This window comes from Triplophysa dalaica, chromosome 16, assembly GCF_015846415.1.
Source record: "Triplophysa dalaica isolate WHDGS20190420 chromosome 16, ASM1584641v1, whole genome shotgun sequence".
NCBI lineage: Eukaryota > Metazoa > Chordata > Actinopteri > Cypriniformes > Nemacheilidae > Triplophysa > Triplophysa dalaica.
Window position 1 is genome coordinate 8,328,596 of NC_079557.1, and position 27,894 is coordinate 8,356,489.

The 27,894-nt window shown below is 39.6% G+C and overlaps 1 protein-coding gene across 7 annotated transcripts in view; it reads right to left on the bottom strand.

Moving 5' to 3' along the window:
* The window catches only part of diaph2 (diaphanous-related formin 2), a 367,005-nt gene that overhangs the window by 146,120 nt on the left and 192,991 nt on the right, over positions 1-27,894 (bottom strand). For all 7 annotated transcript variants that reach the window (XM_056769322.1, XM_056769321.1, XM_056769323.1 and 4 more), the window contains 2 exons: positions 22,293-22,391; positions 15,954-16,048 (listed from right to left, as the gene is read on the bottom strand). In XM_056769322.1, coding sequence (XP_056625300.1) covers positions 15,954-16,048; positions 22,293-22,391 — 194 coding nt within the window. The remainder of the gene's footprint in view (positions 1-15,953; positions 16,049-22,292; positions 22,392-27,894) is intronic.

The following is a 27,894-nucleotide window of genomic DNA, read 5'->3' on the forward strand; positions in this document are numbered from 1 at the left end:
CGTTCAAGGTGACTCTAAGGAACGAGGGAATGAATACCCCCACATCATTTAATATGTCACTGAAATGTCCCTGATGTTTATGGCTTACTTTTCCTTTCCCACAATACGGATGGAGGACATATCCAAGTCGAGTGAAAGACAGGTTCGCCACTAAAATCTCCCACTTTACAGATGTCGGGAACTCTATTGCCTTCCTCTCCCCCCAAAAACATTTTATATTATCTCATATTGCTCGTCCAACTTTGCAATTATCTCCAAGTGTAAAGGCACGTGGGCGAGAGAACCTTCATTTTTTAAAATGCTAATTGTGATCATAAAGGTCAGCTGAGTACATGAAAAGGAGCGTTGCGACCTTTTTTTCTTAGGAAGAGGTGCCCTTTTCTCGGGTAGGTTTCTGGAGATGTCCTCTCTCATTACGTCCTCTAATTTGGCCGGCCTAAGCAGGCGTGCTTGCAGTCACATGACTAAAAAAGGCCACTCCTGCTTAAGCTATTAGCACCAGGGCTGGTATTGTGACCTTCGTACTGAAGGTCTGGAAACTTTGTCTATTTTTACTGGCCAAGACCCGCCCAAAAGGACATATGACTGACAGGTAAAGCCACCAATAAAGCTTCGATTTGTACCGCGTAGAAACGTCCCCACAGTAACAGACCGGTGTACATTCACAAAAGTCTCAGATGTTAACATCAACCAAAGCCATTGATGGAGAGACTTCTGCCAAAGGAAGTCCAAAACTCTGGATCATCTCGAGAGTCAGGGAGCCTTCAGATAGTTCCAGGAAGTTATGTTTTCTCTTTAGATACTTTATTTTTTCATGTTTGTATTCATTGAATGGCTTTCGTCTTTAAATGGGATAGAAGTTTACCTCAGTTGTTCTGTTTAGTCGCAGCTCCATGTGTTACTAGTAACTTCCGGAAACCATTGAAACAGTGAAAAATCTGTTCCATTGGAGTCAACGTAGAAGACGCGACTCTCTCTATCAATAGCTCTGACATCAACAACGTTTATTTTTAAGAATTAAGCGTTAAGTAGATTGTGATGAATTCGTATATTGCAACCGATATAAAATTGCCGCCTTATTTCTTCATTCAGACAGCTTCCTGTTGTTTCCCGGGAGACCATCAAAGAATGCAACACGCACGTCTCCCGGAAACCCTGTACTATTCAACCAATCACATGACGACTTTAAACTTTCTGAAGTGTTGCCAAGAAAATGAGCCTTATGCATCGGACGTTCATCCAACGGCTTTGACGTCAGAGGCTGAGACTAGTCTTCCAAATATGCCCGCAACATACGAATTACTAACCTTGTTTTTTTCCACATCATCGATGAGCACGTCTTAAAGCAAAAAGATAAACGCTTTTATGTCTCGTTCTGCAATGTCCTACTGACAATAGAAAGTATGATGCAATATAAAGCCAATGCACTGACACCTGGATCTTGAAATATGTGAAGTAAATGTAGTATTTCTGGCATAGTGAGAATTTGACGAACTTTACTGATATAAATAATGGATACGCATCTCTCGTGTAGAAGGGAATCAGGGAGCACGCTAAAGAATGAAAAATATGATATTACTATTAAACAGACTGTTAAACCTCTTGATACTGTTCCCTGCAGTAAACAACAACACTGTAGGATTTGCGAGACGTCGCCTTTTGATGAGATAACGATTTGATATTATCCACGCAAAAAATATCCTCATGCATATGCAAAACTCAATTATTTGGTTTGAACTTTTTTGGCTGCAGTAGAATGTCTAACCCATCCCCACAGTCCGCAAAAAAATAGGATCAAAGAAAATGTAGCCAAAATAAAGAAAAATGCCTCAGAAGCCTGTATTGTCTGGACAATGAAATAAAAATGACGGTTGACTCCATCATCTCACATGTTAAATTAAATAAATGCGTTGAGGGCATTGAGAGGCATCACAGAAAGCCCGCAATCGAGCAGCAAAGATCAGCGCCTTTAGAGGGAGGGATTACGGTAAAATGGCCTTCTATCATCTGAAAGAGTCTGAGGAACATTAGCCCGGCGGTTCGGCTGACGAACAAAGCTCCCCTAAACAATGTATCATTGATTTTGAATGAAACGCAACAACACAGCAGCACACCATTCAGCCGCAGCAATCATCATTGCTAATGCGCCGCCAAATCTCATTACTGGAGTTGTATTTCTCCGTCGCCACTTGCACAGACGAGACAAGCGATTAAGCTTTGCCGCTGCTTCTTTTCCAAAGGCTTCTATAGGACAAACAGCCAAATAGAGCAGAGATGGAGAGACGATGTTCGAATATGGAACTGAATCGTTGATTGTTATTATGCTTGTCATTGGTTTACATAATTATCGGATCCCCGCATATTGAGTAAATGACACGCGAGCAGAGCCATATGGGAGGGTTGGTGAGAGGCGCATGAACTCTGATTGAGTCAGACTGTTCTCTCCAGGCCTCTAGACACAATCTGCATCTGGGATGGGAAGTTTCGGAGCATGGGGCCTAGCAGACAAAACATGCCATTAAAATACCCAAGCATTTGGACTCCCTCTGTAGGACCAGATACATGCATGCTGCCACTCTCCACACCTTTGCTGCTTGTCTGTCATTTCAGACTGTAAAAGAAAAAATAACTGAATAAAATAAAAGAGAGAGTGTATTGACTGAGCAACATTGCTTCTTGATTTTCTTGTTTGGTACGTTTCCATGTATCTCTTAAAGCAAGTCTGTAAATGTAGTCACTGCCAAGTTTCTAAGTGTTACGGGGATTAATCCGGTGTTGGAAGTGGATAGAAAAAACAGAGAGACAGAGAGAAGCCGTGGATCAGAAAACATTTTGACTGAATGACAGTATCTGTGGGGCTTCCAGCAGCATACTTTGATCTGTGATGCTGACATGTTCTGGAAGCACACTCGACCTATGCCAAGACAACTGTAGAGGGCACGTAAAGGGAAAGTCTTCAGAACAGATCCTCTGCCTATGTTTGGAAAAAGAACACTAGCAGACTATGTTTATTATTGATGTAATAAATATTTTGTATATTGGGAACAATTCTTTTTACATGTAAAACCGTTCATGAATAGAGATCACTAGATTGGTTAAAAGGCCTTTTTCTTCCTTATCCATAGACTGATGGCATAATTACAAATCAACCGCTACATGGGACACTAGTACATGATACTATAGACCAGTTCGAAAGATGTAAACACTGGTCCAGCAGCTCTTCTAGTTTTATTTTTTAACATCGTACATATAAAATGAACCTTAAAGGGATAGCTCACCAAAAAGTTATAATTCTGCCATCGATTACTCTCACCCTATCTTCATTTTAAACATGTTTGACTAGTATGGACACAAAACCAATGCAAATAGGGGTGCCGGTCTACAACAACTTTAAAGTATCTTCCTTTGTGTTGTGCGGAAGAAAGAAAGTCGTACAAGTTTGATATGACAACAAGGTTTGTGACAATAGAATGTTGAACTATCACTTTCAAGATATTCGTTTATCATTTTGATTCAGTTATAAATGTTCTGTTGGTTGTATTTTGTTCAAATGTTATTGTAGTGTTAAAAAAATGTATAGGACGTTTTTCTAGACCAGCATCTATACACTATCACTTCTTTAGCCGTCAACAGATTTCCTGAAAAAAAAAAGTGTAAAGTGAAAAAATATTTTAGTGTAAAATCTACCAAAAGCAATAAAAAAATAAAAAATAATCTTGAATCAAGTTATATTTAAATACTGAATAATATTCACATTCATGAAAGGGTTCATTCAAATAGTAACTACATGAAAATGGAATATTGTATCCCACAATGCAATACACTCAATTTGACCTGATTACATTCAGACACCTGTACAGGGTGAATTCAAGTAATTAAACATTTTGACATTTGACATTAAGTTAACCTAAATTCACTCCAAGCTGAATAATGAAGCTTTCTATTGATGTAAGAGTTAAGGATAGGACAATATCTGGCTGAGATACAGACTATTATAACTCTGGAATCTGAGGGTGCAAAAAAATCTTAACATTGAGAAAATCTCCTTTAAAGTTGCCCATCAGAGGCGCTTGTAGGAGGCCATCCACTCACAAAAATAACATTTATATATGTAGGGAAGGAAATTTACAAAATATCTTCATGGAACATGATCTTTACTTAATATACTAACGATTTTTGGCATAAAAGTAAAATCGAAAATTTTGACCAATACAATGTATTTTTGAAAATTAATAATTGTGAGATGATGCTGGTGAAACCTGTACAGTTTTCTTAAACAATAGTAGACAGCATCTAGTGCACAGTCCACAGTATTCAAAAGAAACAGTAACAAATTCCATCCTTATGTCTTTAAACACATCTAAATACAGCAGTATGCCATTAGTTCACATGATGAGTGAGAGATTGGAAGTCTTCAGAGCAGAGGGTGAGGAAGAGAGAACAGCCATTACAACAAGCTCACCATGCTCGGGTTGATGGGAATAAATTACTCTCACGGACGTCTCTCCCCAGCTCAGCAGAGCATATGCCCAACGGTAAAGTCAGAAACTAGGGAAGATCAACAAATCTCAAATTACCCTCCCAGGGACAGCACAATCAATAAAAATGTCCTCCCAGCAATAAACTCTTTATTAAACCCAAAGAATTCACAAAAGGCGGGGTGCACAGGGGGCCGTAACCTTGCCTGTATGTGATGCCAAACATTGAGCTCTTCATCTGAACCAGCCGCGTCTGTTGTGAAAAGAGCTGATAGATGCGATTGTCAGTTTGCCCTCCTTTTAGTCTCTTCTAATTGATCTGGTCTTCGTTTTTTAGGACGCGTCCCTGCATGCGGCTTAGTTTCTATCTCAGGCAAAGCGCACAAGTGAAACATTATACAGCCGCCTTCCTGCCGTGCCTTCTCAGCAGGTCTCGCCACGGCTTTCGGTAAATCGTTTCAGGGACCTCTGTTTAAATCAATACCAGAGAAAACTCTGAAACATACCCTGACCAGCTCCAAATATGCATTCATGACAGCCACTTGTGTCCTTTTCAATATATGTTTTACTCAAGACAGTAAAACAACAGTAACTTGATCATAAAAATGGGATCTCTTAAAAGAGCACTTGCGAAACATGTAAGGTGTTTATAAATGGCATGAGTCTGTTTTGAAAGGCTCTTTTCTGCTTACATGGGCATGCACATATGGCAATATCTTAACGGGGACAGACAAATGGACGGGAAAGTGAATGCAATGGTCGCTGGCCTTACGAAAACCTTTAAGGAAATGGAAAACACATTGTACTTTTTAAATGAATAGATAGTGTGTTGTCATAGTTGACGAGCAGTTTTAATAATTTTTATTAGTTAAATAATTGCATAACTCTGTAACAAACATAGAGGTGGACTTACAATAATGATTTATGGCAGAAAATAAGTCTCGAAATATGTAGAAACAACATTTCAGATGGAAATGTAGAACACTCTACATGATAAGTTCATCTTGTCTCACCGTTGCTTTCAATAGTTTTGAATACAGAATGCCCTAAAAAGCATTCGAAATGATAGCAAGGCTCTCTATTATACTAGATTTGCTAATAATACTTTAGTGTGGGATACTATGATAATTCCTAGAACTTATACACATGGTTTATCTAGGTACTGCATTCACAAGCTAATAAAATATTTCAAATCAATATTTCATGTCCAATTTACTCATGTGGCAAATATCCAAGTAATAAGCGGAAAATGTACATCCAGCCGGCCAATAAATCCCATCAGGGCGATACAAGACCGTTCTGCTTTGCGGTTTATTTTGCAATAACAAGCTGGGTTAACATTCCTTACATGTACCACATATTCCCATCTTAATGTTAATCAATGGTGCTTGGTATTAAATGAATTGTATTCAATACCAGACAGCACACTTATTTTGAAAATAGAACAGAGCTAATGGGAAGCCTCTTTGGGAAAGCTCAACAAAAGGACAGAGATTAGAGTAAATCTGTTCCTGTGTGTTATACAGAACCAAGACATCAGAGGTGCACATGTTGAATAGCCCGTTTGATGAGTTAGTCACCTTATCTCCAGACACCTAATACACATGCAGCCCTTATCAAAATTACCCGAAGACACACTATTAATAAATAAGCAGGGTAATTATCACGACACAGCCAATGTAAACAGCTTCTATCCACTTTAGATTCTATACAGCGCTGGCCTATGAAATTAGGTCATAATTTTATCACAGCTATTCACGATTTAATAACACGACCCCTCCAATTGCCAGTGTAATCACACACTTCTCAGAAACTCGCACCATAACTGTATTTTAACAACATATATATTGGCGACACGAAGGGCAGCTGTTTTATTAAAACGGCCATTTAAAAGCAAAAACAACCATTTGCTACTTAAGTGAGGTGTGAAGACCTAAATAGCGTCAGTCTTACAGACAGACAGGAAAACTCATCCACAGCCACTCAGGAGGGTAATTTTCCTCGATCGGCACAACATATGACACATTAGAGGGCTGTTCTGTCGGCATTAAAGTAATCTAGAAAGCCGCACTCTGACACATCCGAAAAGAATCTCTGCTCCGCAAAATCAAACTAACACCTCACAGTGTCACACACACTAGCCACAGTTGGAGACTGACAGGCGACAAACCCGGGATGACAGATTCCAAAATCGCATTAAATTAAATGAGAAATAAAAAAATGGATTATATTTTAGGTGGTGAGGGATAGAGCTCGCAAAGCTGACAGACCGCTCATGCCATTCATTTTGTCTTTTTAAAGACTTTTTCATTAGATGGAGAGGATGAGTATCCGAGTAGACTGTTACATGTTTTTATCCCGATATGTGTAAGCAAAGGCAGGGGTTACAGTGCAAACTACAGTGTATTGTAGTTTACTAAACAAACATTAAAATAAAACTAAATTAATACAAAATACATAAAAAATGGAAAAAGCACATAAAAAATTGTAAAATAACAGTGCAACAGTGCAATATACTGTACGCAGTATCAATATAGCATTATATTACATTAAAAACATCTCCACACAAACACCCAAAAAAAACATTTGTGAAGTCCAATTCAGTCCTAGCAGATTGTAACTTTTGTTCTAAACTTCTGCAGCTGTTCACAATGTTTTCATTACATTTCCTAATATTTATTTTCCCATCAATACCACTTTATATTAACCACACATTCAACAGATCAGAGTAAACTCGTAGCCAGACTTGCCTGGAATAGATTATTAATATATCAAATGTCAGTTAAGAGAGAAATTTAATACAAAGAGATTTTCTGCCCCAACATTGTAACCATCTTGAATATTTCTGTCACTTTGGTTGCATCTCTGCCTCGAGCCCATAATAATTTCTGACATTGATTCCAAATAATGTCATCCCTGTAAGTCCTCATGCATGTCCTTGATTCCCAGTTACTCTCTTGATCATTTTGCTGCTGAATTATTATTTCATGCAGGAAGGTCTCAGAGAGCTGTTCGAAAAACAAGCCTCAATTAAACTCATGCGGGTGAGAAGTCTGCTTATACAGGAATCTGTAGGCCCTGTGCACCTTTTTTCTTATCGTCCTGTCCTGACACTTCACAATATGCAAACGACAGGTAACAATACACCAGCCTGCTCCAGTCACCTGTTGTTAGTCTCTGGAACAAAGACTGGCACTATTGCCATGCCCTGCAACCAACCAGTGAGCCAGGTAATGAGGGCTCATGAATATGTATGAAGACGATGGCGAAATGGCAGGCGATCCGGGTGATTGACAAACAAGATAAACAATAATAACAAGCAAGGGCAAGCACGAAACCCTTAACAGGTACAGCCAACCAGGAGTGTGCTGAGAAGGCCACAGCAGTGATGAGGCGAGGCACAGCGGGAGGGGGGAGCTGACAGAACATCCGGAACGTGAGGATGGACACTTGGTTTCTCAGAAAATGCTACAAAGATTTCACTCCAAGAGACGACCTTACATCACCTTAAGAGCCATTAATGCAATGCCAGCTTTCTATAGACTCAAGAACACGATACGGTTATCTTTATCGCGGTGATGGTGTATCACAGAGGACAGGGAGTGCGCTTATATGTCATTGCTATGCATTGTGTATTGTAGACCATATTTTATTAGCTGGCGTGCTGATGCTACGAGTGAAACAAGGTCAGCAAGAATATTGGCTGATATGGGAGATATCTTAAACTTACAGACATTCACAACTGTGTTAATACAGCAAAACGAAAGTTGTCATAGAAAATATTTTGAAGAAGGTTTGTAAACAAACAACATTAATCCCCATTGACTTCCATTGTATGGACTTAAAACCATTTCTCAAAATATCTTAATATTTTGAATGACATAAGGATTGATAAATGAGGAACGGATTTAAATTTTTGGACGAACTATCCTTTTAACCATTCTGATATTCAGTGATGTAAGATTAAAATCGTTCTGCAGTTTATGTGGTAGAACTTTATTTTGGGGTAGAATCTTTGCATGATTTACCATTTATTAATATTACTTTTAACAGCAAGAAAGACTCCTTAAATATTACACTACGCAGTCCAATGTGCATATATATGAAAAATCTGCACTTTGACTAGTATTCTGACCAAAGGTACTCATAAAGCATACTTCTCATGGATGGAATGAAAAAGGATCGAGTGCCACACATTTCCATCTTATCAACTCGGGGATCAAAAATACATGAGGTGCTAAAATGAGAAAAATGGTAGGTATGGAGTTCCTTGCAATACTGAATTGCAGAAGGGTACATGTTACATTAGTACTTTTCTTTTGCAGTAGTCCAGCGGTCAATGGGAAAGTATCCTAAAGAATGAATGGCATAATTCATAACAAGGAGAAGCTACTGCTGAAGCATACTAATGTGCAAAGCAATGTCACTCAAAATTGAGCCGTATTTGCCTTTCATAATATATTTATTCTCTCAGGAAATAGTCTATGATATATAATTACAGAAGCACATCGGTGACACTACTCTGTCGGCTCAGTCGAGAGAATGACATTGCAACCTGGCGATGATGTCATTGGGGCTCCTCTGGGGAAGAGATGGTTGTTAAATGTTATACCTGTGCACTGGAATGAAGTAGTAGACGTCCTGCTGTGGCTTTAGCACAGGGCGATTGACCCGGCCCCGCTGTCAAAACATACCATCTAACCCTGTGATGCAAAAACATGATTCTCTTGTTTTTTCTAGTTGTCATGCTATAGATTATCTATCATTCTGGTTGATACAGGTTGTGGAAAGGCAGCTTTTATTTGATAATACACAGCAATTATTTTCTCAGGTTCTGTTGCCTCCTAGTGCTACTAATTGACAGCTAGTAATTGTTGTCAAATGCCAATTTAAAAATAACCATAATCATAGTAATCATAATAATTAACAATAAAAAAACTTAATAGAGAGAGATACATTATTTTAATTAAGCCAATATATTAGCAAAACTAAATAATCTTTCATGATTATAAGCAAACTTGATATAATAATACAACCCAAAGCAATCTTTTAATAGTTTGAGCCGTCATTATTTACATATTAGCAAAGTTTCCAGTACCACCACTTAAAGTGAGATGAGTTTTTGTCAGTAACTGACAGGTATATAGTCTTGGTGAATGTCACTACATGAAACAGAGTGCAGATTGAGCAGTAATAGGCAGTGTTAAGAGTGAGCCTCTGGGGTGTCTGCAGTCTGTGTTGATGGACAGACAGTCTGAGTGCACTATGAGACAGGCAGACAGACCAGGCAGCAGGCCACTGGACCGATATCTCACACATCAATGATATCATATGTATAACCACAGACAGTGCCTATAAAAAGCATTTGTCCAGTCAGACTATTTGTTGTTTCATATCACAATTTAATTGAACCTACTGCCACTTATTATCAGAGAACAACTCTTTAATCTTAAAAAATGAATAAAAATGCACAAAACATGATTACAAATGACAAAAATCGTATATTATCAAGGCTAAAAGAGAGTTAGTGTATTTACACAGGCTCGAAGCTGTAATTGATGCCAAATGTGCATCTACTAAATACTGACTTGCGGAAGCTGAATAAACAGGTAAACAATTATTTTGTGTTTAATAACTGTAATAAATTTTGACTCATTTGTAGAAACATTCTTACTCTAAAATGAAACAACTGATTAGTGATCAACTTATACCTTAATAGCAAGTCCAATACTGAAATTACAAATTTGTGGTGATTCTATATACAGAGGGAAGTGTTCAAATAATACTCTTTGAAATGTATTTATTTTTGCAATACTAAAACTTCTATGCTTAAGTGTTGCTTATTGACTATGTCGTAATGTAACAGCAAAGAAGAAAAGCTTTTACATAAGAAATCTGACACATACATCGCAACAATATAAACAATATTTGCACCATAATCTCATTTAAATTCAGAGAATTGAATATTTTACTATTCATACAGATTACATGCATAGATTTATTAAAAAAAATTAGCAATGCTAAATAAATATCACGGCTTGTATGCGATTGATAAATGGTTTTGCATCAAGCACATGATGCATTAATGAAGTTTAACACTTACATCTGTGAACCTAATGAGATCAGAGATCTGAATAGTAATTAACAGCACTTCATCAGGCCAAGTCTTAAATGCAGTATTTAACAAAATGCCCAATTACAGATACATTGATATTTTAGTGAACTTCAAAGAAGAAAGAGCACTCAAAGTCAATGGACTATCAAAGCGCACAATGCTATTTTCTCCAGGCCTTTCACCAAATAGATTAACCGAGTTGAGTTAAGGTTAGCCTCGCTGTAATGAGAGCATGAGAGCTTAGAGTGAGAAGTGCACTGGGTCATTTTCAAATGAAAGCGATTAGCGTTCATTACACGGCTCCCGGTTGTTAGCGCTATATGTGGAGCGCAAAGGTTGAGTCCATCTTGAATATGATGTGGCTGGAAAAGCTTATTAGAATTCAAAAGATAAATTTCGCTCCAGGGCAGTGTACAACTCTTGTCGGGAGAGAAAGTGAAAAAAATAAATAATAAATCTGCCCATGACTGAGCAGTAGTCCATTGTCTCCTGCACATGGCTAAAGTATATCGCAAAGTCCTCACGTGCCCCCTGTAACTTCATCATTATATTGCATTGACATCAGAGCGTGGTCTGTTAATTCACATCGAATTTGTACTGTATATTGTCCCATCCTCAGCACGCTATAATGCCAATGGTGCATTATTTCAGTGAGAGACAGACCCTCAGAGAGCTTATTAATGATATCTGCATTGTTCTGGTTTTTGGCTTCAGTGTGCTTTTGGCATCTGCGATACAAGGGCATTGAACCAAAAACCACTATAACCGCATTAAAGCCTTCCCAGAGGGGTGCGGAGGCTTCTTCGAGAGATTAAGATACCACTGGAGGACGCAAACTTAAGATACCTCCTCCCCAGCAGTGAATGAGCCATCCCAGCATTTGTTCCTCTAATTATCGTCTAAACTGATCTAAAATGTGTCTACGGTTTTCCTTAAGGAGTTAGAAACCTGCACACTTATCTTCACACATACAGTCTGATGAATAGGAATGGGATTTGTAAGAAATGTAATGATTCTTCATACTTTAGTACAATAAAGATTGCATTAGCTCTGCTTAGCAGTTTAAAGAAAGCATCAAACAATTGTTATAACTTATTAATAATACAAATTATTATATTATTAATAATTTGTTTCAAAATGTTTGCTTCGTCACACCATAGGAGACATGTACATTATATTTATCAAGTACTCAGAAATGAATACATAAAAACATGATATATGTACATTTATTATATATGGGTAGGTAAAATTATCATTTTTGTTTCATTATATGAACAACTATCAATGCTTCTCACAAATTTAAAATAAAAACATTGTTTTTATTTGCCTTTATTTGCAAAAAAGAAAGAAAACTGGAGACTTTAAATACTGCAAAGTTAACAAGTTCACTTTTAACCAATACAACATAAATATTTTACATGTGTTCAGGAAAAGATCAAAAATGATTTTCTTATGTGATAACCTCAATTGTGTCACAGTTTTCTTGCGTCTTGACATGCTGTCAGTCTTTCACATTGCTGTTGGAAGACTCTGTTTTGAGTTTTGATTTTGTTGAAGTTCAACAGACACTGGACTGGAATGCCCACAATACATCTAGAAATCCTGATTAAATACAAATTTGTCTCTTAATCGTTCCTGCGCCTATATGTATAAACAAACATAACATATATATTATTTATCTGGTTCTGAGAACACAGCAGGACACACGCAGCTGTCGAACGTGGTGTTATGAATCAAAGAAAAACTGACCTGAACTAATATAGGGACAATAAAGGTATAACAAGATCTGCAAGGAGCAGAACCCTTGTGTTGTGACCTCACTGGTGAACCAAACAAAGCAAAGCGTGGCTAAACCTGACTGCACTGAAGCTGTGGAGCAAGCGTTCTGAACAACACACAAGGGGCACAAACACAGGTGTGTGGTCTCCTCTGCACATGCCCAGTCTTCAATCTTTTTCTCCTCTGTCTGTGTCACACGTTTACAATAGGTCTTTGTCAGCACGTCTGCCTTTTTCGTGGAGACCTTTGCCTGGACCAGTGACTACAATAAATGCTTTTTATCTGATTGTTTTGCGGACCCTTTGTTGTCAAGTGGGTTGGCGGTACTTTGCTTGCATGATGAGAAAATGTGAAATGACATCCACAAAGCAAGACGAACTAGAAAAATATATAAATAAAGAATAGAAAAGAAGGACCGAGCCAAAAAATACAAATAAAAGAGTGGCTAAGCTTCATTCCTGTCAGAGAGAGAGGCTGAGTGAGGCATTGCATTTTTCACCAGACAATAGAATAGTTAAGTGTCTGAGTGCTTGGCTGTGCAGGCAAGCGATAGATGAGAGGCTTCACGCGCCTGCTGTATGGATGCTACATGCTGGCAAGCGTGCTGAGGTTTACAGATCTGTGCATCACGCATATGAACTGATGGAGCTACAGGAGTACGTGAAAGATGGAGTGCAACCAACAGCTTAAACACGACTTTTTAGGAAGACAGCCTTTACTTTATCAATGTATTCTTTCGTAGGCATTTTCAATACGCTCAACCTGAATCTTCTTCACCTTGGATTATTTTCCAGTATCATTGCCCAAAAATAATAAAATTTACTAATTCAGAACCAACACGAATAGCATTCCCTCATACATGTTTTGGCTTAAAGCAATACCACAATGGCTAACTATAAAATCGACATGCTTCATTTTTATAGTTATATTAGAAAAAAAGCCCAAATTACACTACATTGCATCTTATTTAAGTACTAATGTCATCATTTATGATTTATATAGAAATTACATTACTTTCAAATATAATTCAATAATCAAACCAATACCTTTGTGGTACAATACAATTTTACTGGACTTGTTTTCTATGAAATGGCCAGTCTGAATCAAAAGTGTGATCTCTAGGTCATTCACACTCATCTAGCTGTCTCTCTCGATCGGAGACTTGACATTTCTTTGAAACATTGTGAAAGATGTCAAGGTAGAGCAGCAATAACTGTTCGTTACCTAGAAGAGGCAATCATCCCATCAGCACGACTAAGGCATCACCACTACATCCAGCCACATAGCCATTAGAAAGTCTTACAATTATTGTGCAAAGACATGAAACAGAACACTGTACACTACATTCCACACAAAAACAGAGGGATAAGGCATTGGCAATAAGTCCAAGGGATGAGGATGATGTGATGAAGGTGAAGAGGCTGCTTTGACTGCGCGCCATGGAGACAGAGAGAGATAGAGAGAGAGAGATACAGACAGAGGGAGAGAGAGAGACAGAGAGAGAGAGAGAGAGAGAGATAGAGAGATACAGAGAGAAAGATGGAGAGAGATATAGACAGAGAATGAGATAGATAGAGAGAGAGAGAGAGAGAGAGAGAGAGAGAGATAGATAGAGTGATAGAGAGAGAGAGACAGAGAGAGAGATGGAGAGAGAGAGAGAGAGATAGAGAGAGAGAGAGAGAGAGATAGAGAGATACAGAGAGAAAGATGGAGAGAGAATTAGACAGAGAATGAGATAGATAGAGAATGAGATAGATAGAGAGAGAGAGAGAGAGAGAGAGAGAGAGAGAGAGAGAGAGAGAGAGAGAGACAGGGAAACAGGGACAGAGAGAGAGAGAGAGATGGAGACAGAGAGATAGAGAGATAGAGACAGAGAAAGAGATGGAGACAGAGAGAGAGAGAGAGAGAGAGAGAGAGAGAGAGAGAGAGAGAGAGAGAGAGATAGATAGATAGATAGATAGAGAGAGAGAGATAGATAGATAGATAGATAGATAGATAGATAGATAGATAGAGTGATAGAGAGAGAGAGACAGAGATGGAGAGAGAGAGAGAGATAGAGAGATACAGAGAGAAAGATGGAGAGAGAATTAGACAGAGAATGAGATAGATAGAGAATGAGATAGATAGAGAGAGAGAGAGAGAGAGAGAGAGACAGAGAGAGATAGAGAGAGAGAGATACAGACAGAGGGAGAGACAGAGATATAGAGAGACAGGGACAGAGAGAGAGATGGAGACAGAGAGATAGAGACAGAGAAAGAGATGGAGACCGAGAGAGAGAGAGAGAGAGAGAGAGAGAGAGATAGAGAGAGAGAGAGAGAGAGAGAGAGAGAGATAGAGAGATAGATAGAGAGAGAAAGAGAGATAGATAGATAGATGAAGAGAGAGAGAGAGAGAGAGAGAGAGAGAGAGAGAGAGAGAGCAAAAGAAGGATGAAACCGAGAATAGAGACAAGGGAAGGAGGTGTGCAGAGCTGACAGATGAGTCTCCTCTATAAAGCGCAGCTGAATGTGGGAAAAGGTCATCACTTTAGCTCTTCTGCTTCTGTAAAGAGCGACAGGGCTGTCACCCTGGTTCAGATGCCGCACACCCAGCCCAAACCACCTGGCAATTAAAGGTCATCTCTGCTCCCAGTAACCGCTAAGAAAGGCCCAATGTGGACCAGGACATCTAAATAGCGCTTATCTCCTCCACATTTTTCTAGGCTTTGAAATATGAGAAGAAAAAAAACTCAGAAAGGAGCTAAATTCCTTGAGCTCTCGCTATATAGACAAACAGAAGAGATGAATAACAGAGGTTACTGGAATCTGCCCAATCATTTGAGAGGTAAAAGTAGCAATTCCCCTAGTGTGTTAAGTGTGAGATAGAGTCGACATTTTCAAATATTCCTAACTCATAGCAAAGAAAAATCCACCCGAGGCTTTGAGGGTTACAGAGGGGCAGGCTTGTGAGGAAAAGGGTGGTCTGATGTAAATGAGATCAACTCTTTTACAGACAGCCGAGGTATCTTTAGCTCAGGAAACACACGCCATTTTCAATTACCACATTTAAGATGAACAAAAACCACAGAGACAGTCAGGGCGTGAAGAGCCTTTTGAAGGATCATCAATCTTGCCTGTAAGACAAAGGCGGTGGGAGGGAGGGTGGGACGTCAGGACTTTTGCCAAGTCTTGTCCCAAAGCAGCTTTTATGGGAGTGAAAGTGGAGCTTCCTGCGGCCTAAGTGAATGAGAGCGGGCCGACTATGGCAAATGAAGGTCTTTTTAATGAAGCCATTCAAACGAACACAGTCATCCGCAGGCGTGACAAATCTCTGTGCAAACACAAACGTAAAAAGCTCTGCGAAAGAAATCAAGGTTTCTAAGTAGAACGTCTAGCTTTCAAACACAAATCTGTGTTACAGGGTGATGTTTGGTATAAAAGTCAATAGTTCACACACGCTTGTTTGAAACCCAAAAATCCAAAGAGTTCTAGTGCTGGATGAGATTGTGTTCTGAATTTCACACATTTCCTTGTGAGCGGATAAAGGTTTCAAATGGGGATCGAGCTGCATTATGCGAAAGTGCCTATGCACACACAACTCACCTGGATTAGAGCTTCACTTAGCCTCTCTTCATCCACATACAGCACAATATCCCGGATCTCCTCATAAGGCAGTCGGAATGATCCCAGGAAAATTGCTGTCGGGGGAAAAAAACATGGAGTCATTTTGCTGGAGCGTTACAGTTCAACAGGGGCTCGCTCACCGCCCCTCTGAAATGACCATGAGACACAGTCAATAACATCTCGTGTGAATGGTAAAACCCCATTAAATTGTTTGTTCCATTTCAGGGCAATTGGAAGTGAAAGAGAAACACAATTTTCTGGCAACAATAAAAGCTGCTAAAATAGCCAGAGATTCGGCAACCCATTGTAAGGTAATGACTCGGCATCTTAAACTTTCACCTGGGATGAAGCGCAGAGAACGGTGGGTGCAATTTTACCAACGGCTGAATTTGATAACTCAAGCTCTATCCACTTCTAAGGAAAGAATAGTCTGTAATTATAGTATAAAGCTTACAGCTTGCAGTTTAAAGAACATCAGTGGGGGACCGGGCATAATTGTACAGTTATCTCCAAATGAGCATTTTTTTAAATCAACACATCGAATCAGCTCTCTGGAGCAGAAGCAGGACATATTCAGAGCAAGATTTAGAGGGTCGCCCTTGTTTTGTAACATTTACACCTTAAAGGAACAGTTCACCCAAACATTTAAATTCTTGCTTTACTCATCCTCAAATTGTTCTTTGTTCGGATGAACGCAGAGAAAGATACTTGAAAGAATGCTTGTAACGAAACAATTCTTGGCCACCATTGACTACCTTGCTTTATAAATTTCATTGTTCTGCTGAACAGATAAGAAGATTTCTTGAGAATGTAGGAAAGCAAACAGTACTGTGGCACTTTTGACTGCCATTGTCATTTTTCTATTGTGGTCAATGGTGGCCAAGAACTGTTGGGTTACAAGCATTCTTCAAAATATCTTCCTCTTTGTTCATCCAAACACATACATTTATACACATTTGGAATAACTCGAGGGTGAGTAAATGATGACAGAATGTTAATTTTCAGGTGAACTATCACTTAAGGCCCAATTCACATTCGTGTCTAAAACCATGCGGTAAACGTGAGCCGCACCTCTTTCTCTCTTCAAATGACACGCAGCACTCCGAATAGTTGAACTATTTCTATCTCGTTGCGGCGCTGACGCACCAAGAAAAATGTGCAAAAAAAAACATGCCTCCCCGTATTTGCACGCACCTGACGTGCATCTATATTTAAAATAACAAATATGCGCGCAGAAAAGACGGCAAATGTGAATCGGGCCTTAAGCTACAGTACATGTTAATGTTTTCAATTTTACTGATAACAACTGAGTGGAAATGGAAACAACGTGTTACAGTCTGTTCTCCTAAATCTGCTTTCTTGTCATCTAAATCCTCCTTCAGTCGCTTTTGCATCAGCCAATCACTGAGAAGGTCCTTCTGCTTCACCCCACCATCCAGCTCTCTGGTGTTCAGGTGAACCAGGTCCAACTTCTGATGAACAGTGATTTAATAAACTAGCATGCCCACCGCCTGATAGACTGAGTCTCTGTGAAACTACGCTCTATATTCTGCAATTCATTAGCCGGCCATCTGCGTGTGACAATATGTGGGTTTCTTCAGAGAAAAGAGAGCTCTGTGCTTTTAATTCCGGTAGATGAAGGTAGAATGATGCATCGCCATTTCAAAGCCGGGTGATCATCTGGCGAAAACAAGACACAATGGCGCAGAAAGAAATTTACTGCAGGTTGGCTGTGCCAAACCACACAATGGGGTTTTAAAACTACCCTTGTAACAAAATACAGCAAGTCCGATCTGGCTATAGGGATATGCTAATCGCGCATCCATCAGTCGGATGATGAGCCAATCATCAAGAGTATCACATGCCAATAAAACAAACAAATGGTTAGTCACCGAATGTGGCGAGTTTAGCAACCTCCATTCAGAACTTCTCATATCTGCTGCAAAAATGTTAATTGGACGGCAAATGATTTCGCCTCATCTGTTGATTCATTAGCATAATTTACACATTCACAGTGACTTTTTCATCCAACAAATTTCTCCAAGACAGATGCATCCCATAATTCATTTCCGTTTACAATCCACTCATCGTACTCCTCAGCACAGGGATTTAGTTACTTTGTGTTTTTTAACACCACACACCCTATGAGCCTGCCAAATTCAAAGCATTTACACTGAGCCATTTTTATCCAACATATAAACTCCATCAAACCCACCTCCACACACTTTAATTAAAGGGACAGTTCACCTAAAAATGTATTTAGTCATCCTCGAGTTGCTCCAAATCTGTATACATTTATTTGTTCTGATGAACACAGGGAAACATGTTTGGAAGAATGCTTGTAACCAAACAGTTCTTGGCCACCATTGACTACCATAGTAGAAAAATTACAACATAGTCAAAAGTGCCCCAGAACTGTTTGCTTTCCAACATTCTTCAAAATATCTTTTTTTAAATTCCACAGAACACAGAAAATGAAAATTTTCTACTATAGTCAAAGGTGGCCAAGAACTGGTTGGTTACAAGCATACCAAATATATTTATCTGTATTCATCCAGACACATAAAATATATACAGGTTTGAAACAACTTGAGGGCGAGAAAATGAAGACATTCTTTTCATTTTTGGGTGAACTGTTTCTTTAAATCCAATCGGGTATATTACGGATAAAACGGACTGCTGATGCAGGATCTACGTAACTTTGAATGCTGGGATTGTTAAACATGCTAATGAAGCACAGAGCCCTGTTGGGAGTCTCTGTGTTTATAGAGGAGCATGTCTTCATCTAGCGGTTGGTTGCTTCGCTCTCTCTAATGCTAACCGGGTTCCTCCTACATTAGCCTCACTCGTGAGATTCACATCCTCTGTGTCTCATCTGGATTGTTTTTTCAGCTGCGTACAGAGCCCAACCCAGAGCCCAGGTCCAAAGAAACGGACCAAATAACCGGCTTCCTCCACACACTTGCTAAATCCCTGCTGATACGTATGCGTTTAATAGTGTGTGTTTGTGCAAGATTGCTCATAGGCCCCCAGCATCAATAAACTCAGCATCTTTTCTTAACCAGACAATTTCATGGCCAAAAATGAAAGTGTGGACATTGTCCAGTCAGCCCACAGACTGTACTCTCAGCATGAGGGGGAGAGAGCAATACATACCTTGGGGAATGAGTAACTCGACCTATCAGAGGAAAAAGTAACATCGTATGACCACAAGAATGGTTCTCGGTCATTTCCCATCAGAAATGTGTCATCCAACAAAAAAGGAAGAAAAAACACATTTGATACATACTTCATATTACAAGCAATATTACTCATTTGGTGATATTTAAAGGGATGGTTCACACAAAAAAAAATCTGTACTGAACAATATCGGTACCCGTTCTCTTCTATTGTATGGACAAACGACCAATGGGCACCGCCGTTGTTCAGTTACCAACGTCATTCAAACGTCAACTTCTTTTGTGATCTGCCGAATCAAGTCAAACAGGTTTAAAATGGGTGAGCAAAACGATGTCCGAATTTTAGTTTTCATTTTCATTGCTCACTTTATATTGCTAAAAACGAACAAAAACAGTTTATCAAAATATATACCGCAGCAATGAGAAGTGTCCTTTCAAATAATCCCTTTTAAGATGCTTTTACTCTCTCTATCCTCTTTTCTGTCCCACCTCCCTTTTCCTTCTGTGAAAGATGACAGATTTGTGGCTGAAATGAATGTGTAACAGCACTCCCACACTTGTGCTGGCATTAGTTACTCCAAAGCCTGAAGTGATGTGTGTGTGCGGTGCATCATAGGCAGGGTAACTGGAGGAAGTGAGAGAGCATGAGAATGTGAAACAACGAGAGAGAGAGAGAGAGAATGAGGGGAAGATAGAAATGTCACAGAAATTACAGATCTTTCCTGACAGGGCCCTTTCCATCGGCTTCAACTCTAATAAAGAAACAAAGCTGACCTTCCTGTCCACTACACTTCTGACACGCGGCTGACTGATGTCACTTCCTCTAAAGCTGAAACGATTGTTTATCAGATGAGTGATCATGGGAAGCATGCATCACTATTAATAATGCTCATACATAAGGTTATAGCTCTTAGTATTAAATTTGTCCAATTGGTCTTAAATTGGGTCTAGAATATGTTTTAGATTTCAGGGTTGGTACTTTTAGCTTATGAAAGTAAGCATTCACCTAGCAACCGCGATTACAACATCTCTAGCATCGCAGCAGCGAGATGTGCATTGGCAGGAACCGCTTACATTTCTTCAGAAACAGTAAATATTGGATTGCGTCTCTATTTATCTATGTTCCATTAGCATTTGTATAAGGTGGGGTGAAATATGTTCTACAACAGCAACGCTGTAGCCAAACTCGGAGCTTAATCTTCCTCTATTCTCTATTGAAATTGTATTGATGTAGTCAATTGGAATCCAAGTACTCTTCCGGCTAGGATGAAAACCGGCACCGGTGGGACATATACTCAGGTGGTTGGTTATTTTAGCATTTGCCATGAATATTTCATGAAGTGAGATATTGTATATCTAAGGTGTTCTCCTCTCCAAGACAAAAAAGGCAACATTTCCAAAGAAGAATAAAATTGCATTCTCATGCTGCTCTCATCAATCAGAGTCCAAAGAGCCACGGGCACTCTTGAGAACACAATGAATTCATACACACACGCTCTCCCTCAAGATTCAAGAGGAGAAAAATAGAGAGTGACAGTGAAAGAGAGAAAGAAAGAGAGTGACAGACAGAGATTGAGAGTGAGTTGTTAAAGAACACTAGGTTCTTGTGGGCTGATCAATAGAGGCTAATAAGCAAAACATGTCCAGTGCAACCTGCTACACCACCGCTGCAAAGGGTCCCTCTAATCTCACAGTTATATGAAATAGATTAACACATTTTTAAATCACTAGATGTCTAATTTGAAGTTGGTATCATTTGGTCTTTTATAGACTGTTTAAGCGGCAACAACATAAACAAACGTTGTGTAGACCAAACTTAACTTCTGGTAGACCTCCACAAAGAATCAATAACTGTTGAGCAGCTTTAATTGAACACAATTTTTACACAATAAAATATTGAAATAAATAAAATTGAATATGAATTCATTTATAAGTTGTAAACCAAACACTGACTGGCAGTTAACTTCGGGTCAGGCCAGATGAAAAGTCTATATGTGTATTATTTGTCATATTTATTTGTAATTCAGATATTAAACAGAATGTTTTGATTTAAACGTGTGTCACTATTGCCATCAGACATAGTGTACACTTTATCCATTGGTCCGTTTATTGATGTGTATAAAAGTCCCTCCTTCTGTGTTTAATGTCATTTTAATTAAGATGGCACAGTTCACACAAAATAAAAAATGCTGTCATCATGTACTCAGCCTCAAGTTGTTCCAAACCTGTATACATTTCTTTGTTGCGTTAAACACAAATAAATATATGTGGAAGAATGCTAGCAATCTTCAGTTCTGGGACATCATTCACTACCACACTCGAAACTAATATTATATATTAAATATTATATATTACAATAAATAATATATTTTTTGTTCTGCTGAACACAAAAGAAGATATTTTTAAGATTTTAGGAAACCACACACTTGGGTACTTTTTGGAAAACAATTATCATTTTTCCTATTAGGGTTGTCAATGATGTGTGAAAATTGCTAACATTCTTCCAAATATCTTAAGTTGTATTAAACAGAACACAGAATTGTTTTGACAGAATTACATTTTTTGGGTGAAGTATCCTTTTAAGTATAATATATCATAGAATTACTGAAGACTTTGTACCCCTCAATCGCAAGCCGGATGTCCCCCAGGCTTTTGAGCCCTATCTGTATCTGCCTGTGGTTAGGATAAAGCAAACAAAATAAATAGATTGTCCGTTTCTCCTGTTATCCTGCTATGTGTTTATGGTACAACTGACATCCAAGAAATCGAGTGGAATCCATTATCAAAAAAACACCAACACCAAAACAAATACTTTGAATGCTTCTTGACAATACAAGAGGATAAGATGAATTTTAAAGCTGACATGATATACAAACAAGCAAACAAACAAACAAACAAACAAAAAGAAGAGAAGAAAACGTCACTCAGTGCCTGACAGCATTGTGGCTATAGATTCAACGGCTTTCTGACTCGCTTACAGAGAAACTCACTCAGATCTTTTTTGGCATGGAGCAAGAAAACCTAGACTATCTCTAACAAATAGTGAATAATAAAAGAGACAATTCTTTAGAGAGAAATGTAAGTTGTTCAGAAGAAAAAAGACTGGGGACACAGATGATATGGAATGCTGATAACTTACACAGATTCTGGGCCGTCTTGCCATCCAGAATTCGCAGCTCTTTCGCTTTTTTCTTGAATTGTGTCATCCTGTCGTCTGTTTCGTCCACATCCTTTTTCACTAAAAAAACAGAGACAAAAGCAACAAAAGAGTGTGAGTGAAATGATCAAACTGGTAAATTCATCTTCTCAACGGCACAATTTTATACCAACAGATTCTTTTCAAATTCCATTCAGAACTGTAAAAAGATGATTTGTAAGGGTGCGTAACCAAGCAGAACAATGTCACATTGCTAGGGTGTTCCGGGTGGTTGCCATGGCATTTATATCTGGTTGTTCTCGATGGTGAAAATCAAAGTTTCTCTATGATGCTCCGTTCTGTAGATATAGTTTGGGTCACACAGGATACATTTTTTCAACCTACTCTATCATCTGCTAGAAAAACCTTTAATTGGATTTCATCCTGCATTCATTCTGTTTTCATATCTGCAGCATAACCGGTGCAAGATGAGTTACCGTACACGTCTACGTTTCACACTTAAGTATGAGCAATAGTAATGAGAACGTTTGACTTAACAAACAAATAAAGAAGAATTGAATCATTCTGCTTGGCATGCTGCTTTTCAAAGCAATGATAACCAAATCCACAAGCATGACTCCTGTGCTTTGGAACGCACTTTTTATGATCTCCCGCTGTAGCAATAAAAATGACATATGTTGCTCTCTATAAGGTAATTATACATATGGCCCCTTCATATCAGATCCATGGTGAAAAGCATAAGGACGTGAAAATGCTAGATCATGGCAGATGTGTCATGATTAAATCGAGACACTGATGCATGTCTGACTGACTTTTATAGCGAGACGTATGAAAAACGAGGGGCACATAAAAAACATGCAAGAAAACGAGAACAGTCAAAACGGAGGAAAAAGAAATGCTACAGAAAGAGGTTACGCAAGGTGAGACGGCGGAATAGAAAATCATGCTGAGAGACAGACAAACAGTGCTAAAGAGACTATTGGCGCGTGACTACAGCTTTGCTCAGTATATTGGAGGGAGATTTTGCGGGCCGCTATTGACAAACACAGGGCTCGCTCTGTCAACGGCTCAGAGCCACGGAGATAATTGTGTTATTTCTGTAATCCTGGGAAGCGCCCGGCACGGCAGCTTGGAACAGCCCCAAACCAACATTAACGGCGTACGTGTGTGACTGCTATACCGGGGACCGGCTCCCTTTGAGGCCCGTTTAAAGAAATCCTCTCCCCTAGTGACCGAAAACGTGTCAGCGAAATCCTCGGCCGCCCCATTGTCACAGTCAACTACCAACTAACTAAATTAAAGAGCAATCAGGGCCATAGCTCTGGGAGCGACCCGAGGGAGAGAGAGAGATTCTGGGTAATACTCAGGTGAGAACATAGACAGAGGCAGACCCGGTTTAGTAGATTGCTTGTGGGAGTTAGCGTGCGCCTCGGCGCTAATCATCACGACTCCGCTATTTATTTAAGCCTAAGATGGAAGTCTCGCAGGAAATCTCATACAAACAAGCCTCTCCCAAGAAATCTGCATATGTGAAGGAGTTATCAAAGCAGTAGCATCTTATAAGCAGGTGGATTTGCTGCTGGCTGTATGCAACTTACTGTTGTGTCAAAAGCACGGCAGAAATGATGGGGGTCTTTTGTGGGATGGAGGTGATAATGATTCCACGGAGCACGCTCAAGGAGTTTGACTTTTTAAGTCTGATGTAAAAGCTCAGGTGTGGGAAGGAGGCAGAGTAATTAATCTGCAAAAGCATCTTAACACTCAGACAGGTGATATGACTTGCATATCCAAAAAGTTATTAAACATCTAATTTAATAAAGCTCGCAAGCTGTTCATAGGGAAGAGATTTATCTCTATGTCTTCCCAGAACTATATATATTGTTTATATCTTAGATGATCCATTTTAAAAGCTTTCACGCTCTTTTGTGAAGAGGGTGCCTCCATTGCACATCACAAAGATGACATCATAGGCCCACAATGCCGAGGGTTCAAACAACCTGCCACACCTGCATTGACAAGCAGGCATGTTTCTACAACAAAGTGGTGGCAGCCCAGCTCGCTCTGTGAGCATTCCACTAAAACCAAACATCAATCTTGAAACTTGAGGACCAGAGAAAATAAAATATCAGGAAACCGGGCTCCCATAGAAATATTTTTTTGGGTAGGGTGCGCAGGTGAGGGAACAGCTTTAAGCCATATTGTAGGACTGAAGATCCCCCATCACCCCCTCAGGCGTTTCGTCACACCCTTCCACTAAAACAAAACTTCAATCTTGAAACTTGAGGACCAGAGAAAATAAAATATCAGGAACCGGGTTCCCATAGAATATTTTTTCGGGTAGGGTGCGCAGGTGAGGGAACAGCTTTAAGCCATATTGTAGGACTCAATATCCCCCATCACCCCCTCAGGCGTATTGTCACACCCTTCCACCAGCTGGCTTTCCCACCTGGGCAGCCCACGCTCTCTGCAGGACGCTCTCCACACATCCTCAGGCTCTTCAGCTGTTGGACATCCACAGTCCGCCAGGCCTGCGCCTCCTCATTCTGGGCAGGGCTGGAGAAATGCGAAACAGACGCAGCTCAGCCCTAGTCAGATCATCACTGCTTTCATTAATGGGGGTAAGGGCAGTCTGGGCGGCTTTGTTTTGCCAGCTATCTGCTGCAGGCTTGCTGACTAAATGATTCGCCGGGAAGAGCAGAACATGTTACCAAGAAAGCGATTTTGAAACAATCATTACAGGAACGATGGGCTAACGCTCCATCTCTGATGATGTGTGAGGGACTTTTGCCAGAGAGAAAAGTTTGCATGCAAGAAAAACAAGGCAAGGCAGTTAAGCCTCTTGATCCACCCACTAGAATATGCTTAGAGTATTGACACAGGCAAACGACTCGCAGACCAGGACGTGTTCTCCACCTCTCCAAGAGGCTAAAACTGAATGTTCTTCCAAGGAGCGCCTTGGAATCATCCAGGGAGGTGCAGAGCTAAAAAAATAGCCATATTTGCATGCGTAGCAACTGCCAATGCAAACATTTGAGAATTGTTTAATTATTATTATTACTATTATTAGTATTGGTAATAGTACGATGAAAAATAAAAACAACACTATTATTATTATTATTAAAAAATTATGTGTCTACACGACATAATGAAGTGACACAAAAATTCCATGAAAAAATAATGAAAGTGATAATAAATAAGACAAATGATAATAATTAGAATTCTTCTTTTAGCAGTTTTATTATTATAATTATTATTAATGTCTAGTGTGCCTAAACAACATGATAAAGCAACATAGAAAATATACCAGATAAATAATATATTGTTATAAGTATTGATAATAATGCATGAAACCTTTGTCTCTTTGTGTGTGCTAAACAGACACCAAGCCATGCCTCACACTATGAGCTTAGAAGAGTAAGAATATTTGAAACTAATACAGATGGTCCATTAAGGTTTTATGGAGAACCACATTTAAACAATGAATTTAAACTTGATATGTCATGTACATGCAGGTCGTAAAAAGCACAAACGAATGAAACAAGAGTTTATCACCCAGTAAAGAAAATAAATTATTAAGTTAATAAGTGGGCCGGTTAGCTATTACAGAGAAAAGGAAAAGCCAGGTGTTTTTTGTTATATAGTGCCCATGAAAGAGCGATTATTCTGGCGGGTGTTTCAACATAATAAAAATTCAGAGTGATGTGTTAGTAATGTGACCCATTAGAAGAGAAACAAAGCTGAGAGATATTTTAGAGAAAGCCAGTTTCACAATGTTAGTAAAACATCAGCGGTACAAGATTGCTCCTGCCAACATAACCGCACACATGTGTGTTGAGTTCACAGATATTGTTATACGAAGGGACTGAGAGAACAGCTCTTGGCTGAAATAGGAGCACAAAGCAGAGGGTGAAATGTAATAGCAACAATAGAACTTACAATAAGAAAAGCAATAAAAAAGGCAACACTCAAGTTCGCACACAAGCCCTTTCTGTGGTTTTTGGACAAAGGGGAACCCATGGGAGCTTCTCGTTTCCAAAGTTCTCCACGTTTGGGCGTTGAGATTGTTTACTGGACTTGAATCTTTCTGCTGGGAGCCTTCCATGAGATATCTCCCCCCGGAAGGCAAAGCCTTGAGCGTTAGCAAACTAAACACCACCACATGTTCGCTTCCGTACTGAAAAGATTCACAGTCACAGACATTAAGCTACACCGGGTGAGCGGAGCGCTCAAAACACTGATGACAGGTCCTCTTAAAACATGTTGGATGTCTCAGCCACGCAAAAGAGACAATGCGGGGTCTGACTGCGCGCTGGGAAATGTGTCCTCTGAATGTGTAAGCCGTCTGGAATAATGTGACTCACACTGAGTGTCCAAACGTTAACAACACGAGATGCAGTGGATCACAATGAAACCAAACCCTGAGTCACAACTGCTTCAAAAAGCACAGTGTGTTTATGAATTAAGCAACAGTACATCTGCATCCGCACCCCCCCAGGCAGACGTCCCAAATACGTAACACACTTGAGGTTTGAAACCACCATTTTATTTGAGATTTTCAGCTGCAAACAATTTATACCAGTGAGTAAGACTAAAGAGAGCGGTCTCTCTCTCAACCCCGTAACCAAATTATTGTCTGCATAAAAATCCGGCTAAATTCTCAAATTCATGCTTAAAAATTCAACCCTAGTTTCTTCCACGTTCAACCTGGTGAAACCTCATTGATCGGATAAGGGTGAACAATGAGGAAAAGCTTACAAATTGAATCTGAGCGGAGCAATAACCAACACTTCAGCGTACAGATAAGTGCTTAATGCACAAATGTCTGAAATGTCTAAATTTGGGCGTAGATTTCTTGGTAGACCAGTTGAGTGCATCTGATGATGAGGTTTGGATATGAGCGTCCGTAGCTATTCATTGAGAGCGGTCGATTATTAGTGAAGCAACTTAAGGCGTTCTTGTACTAAATACTGGGAAGAACCGAGAGTTTGTTGACGTCGGCGGTCACGGGCCATAAATACAAGGGGAGCTGTTTGAATGCGTATAATTCGGCGTCTCTCTGACGGCTTTCTGATGTCAGGTTATTAGGAGGCATCTCCCCTGTAATGACTCCCCCCCTTCTCTTAGTCCTGACCTTCACAATGCTCGAGCGAAAACTGTCTAAGCTCAAGGTGATCTGAAGAAAAAAAAACACAGCTGGGGAGAGGCTGTGCCTCCATCCATGCAATTATCATCATCTTTAACCATAACAGGGGGAAAGAGAGAGGTTAGTGGTAATGATAATTGTGATGGGGCAGTAGGTAAGGTTTGATTCTCTCGGAGGACAGCGTGATACGTCTGACAGACTTCTAAAGCATGACTGTGTTCAGAGGTCACTAATACACTCTGATTTTCACCATGGGGTCTGCTGGGAGCCTGATGAGAGTGAGTAGAGAAGAGGCTGCAAAGGTCTTAGCCTGACCCGATAACCACTGGCTCTCTAATAGTTTCATTATGAGCGAGAGACGCAGTCAGACAGAAAACCTAACAGTTGGAATTTGACATGAACGCCTAGCCATGTTCCTCCAACTCATGTCAGAAACGTTTG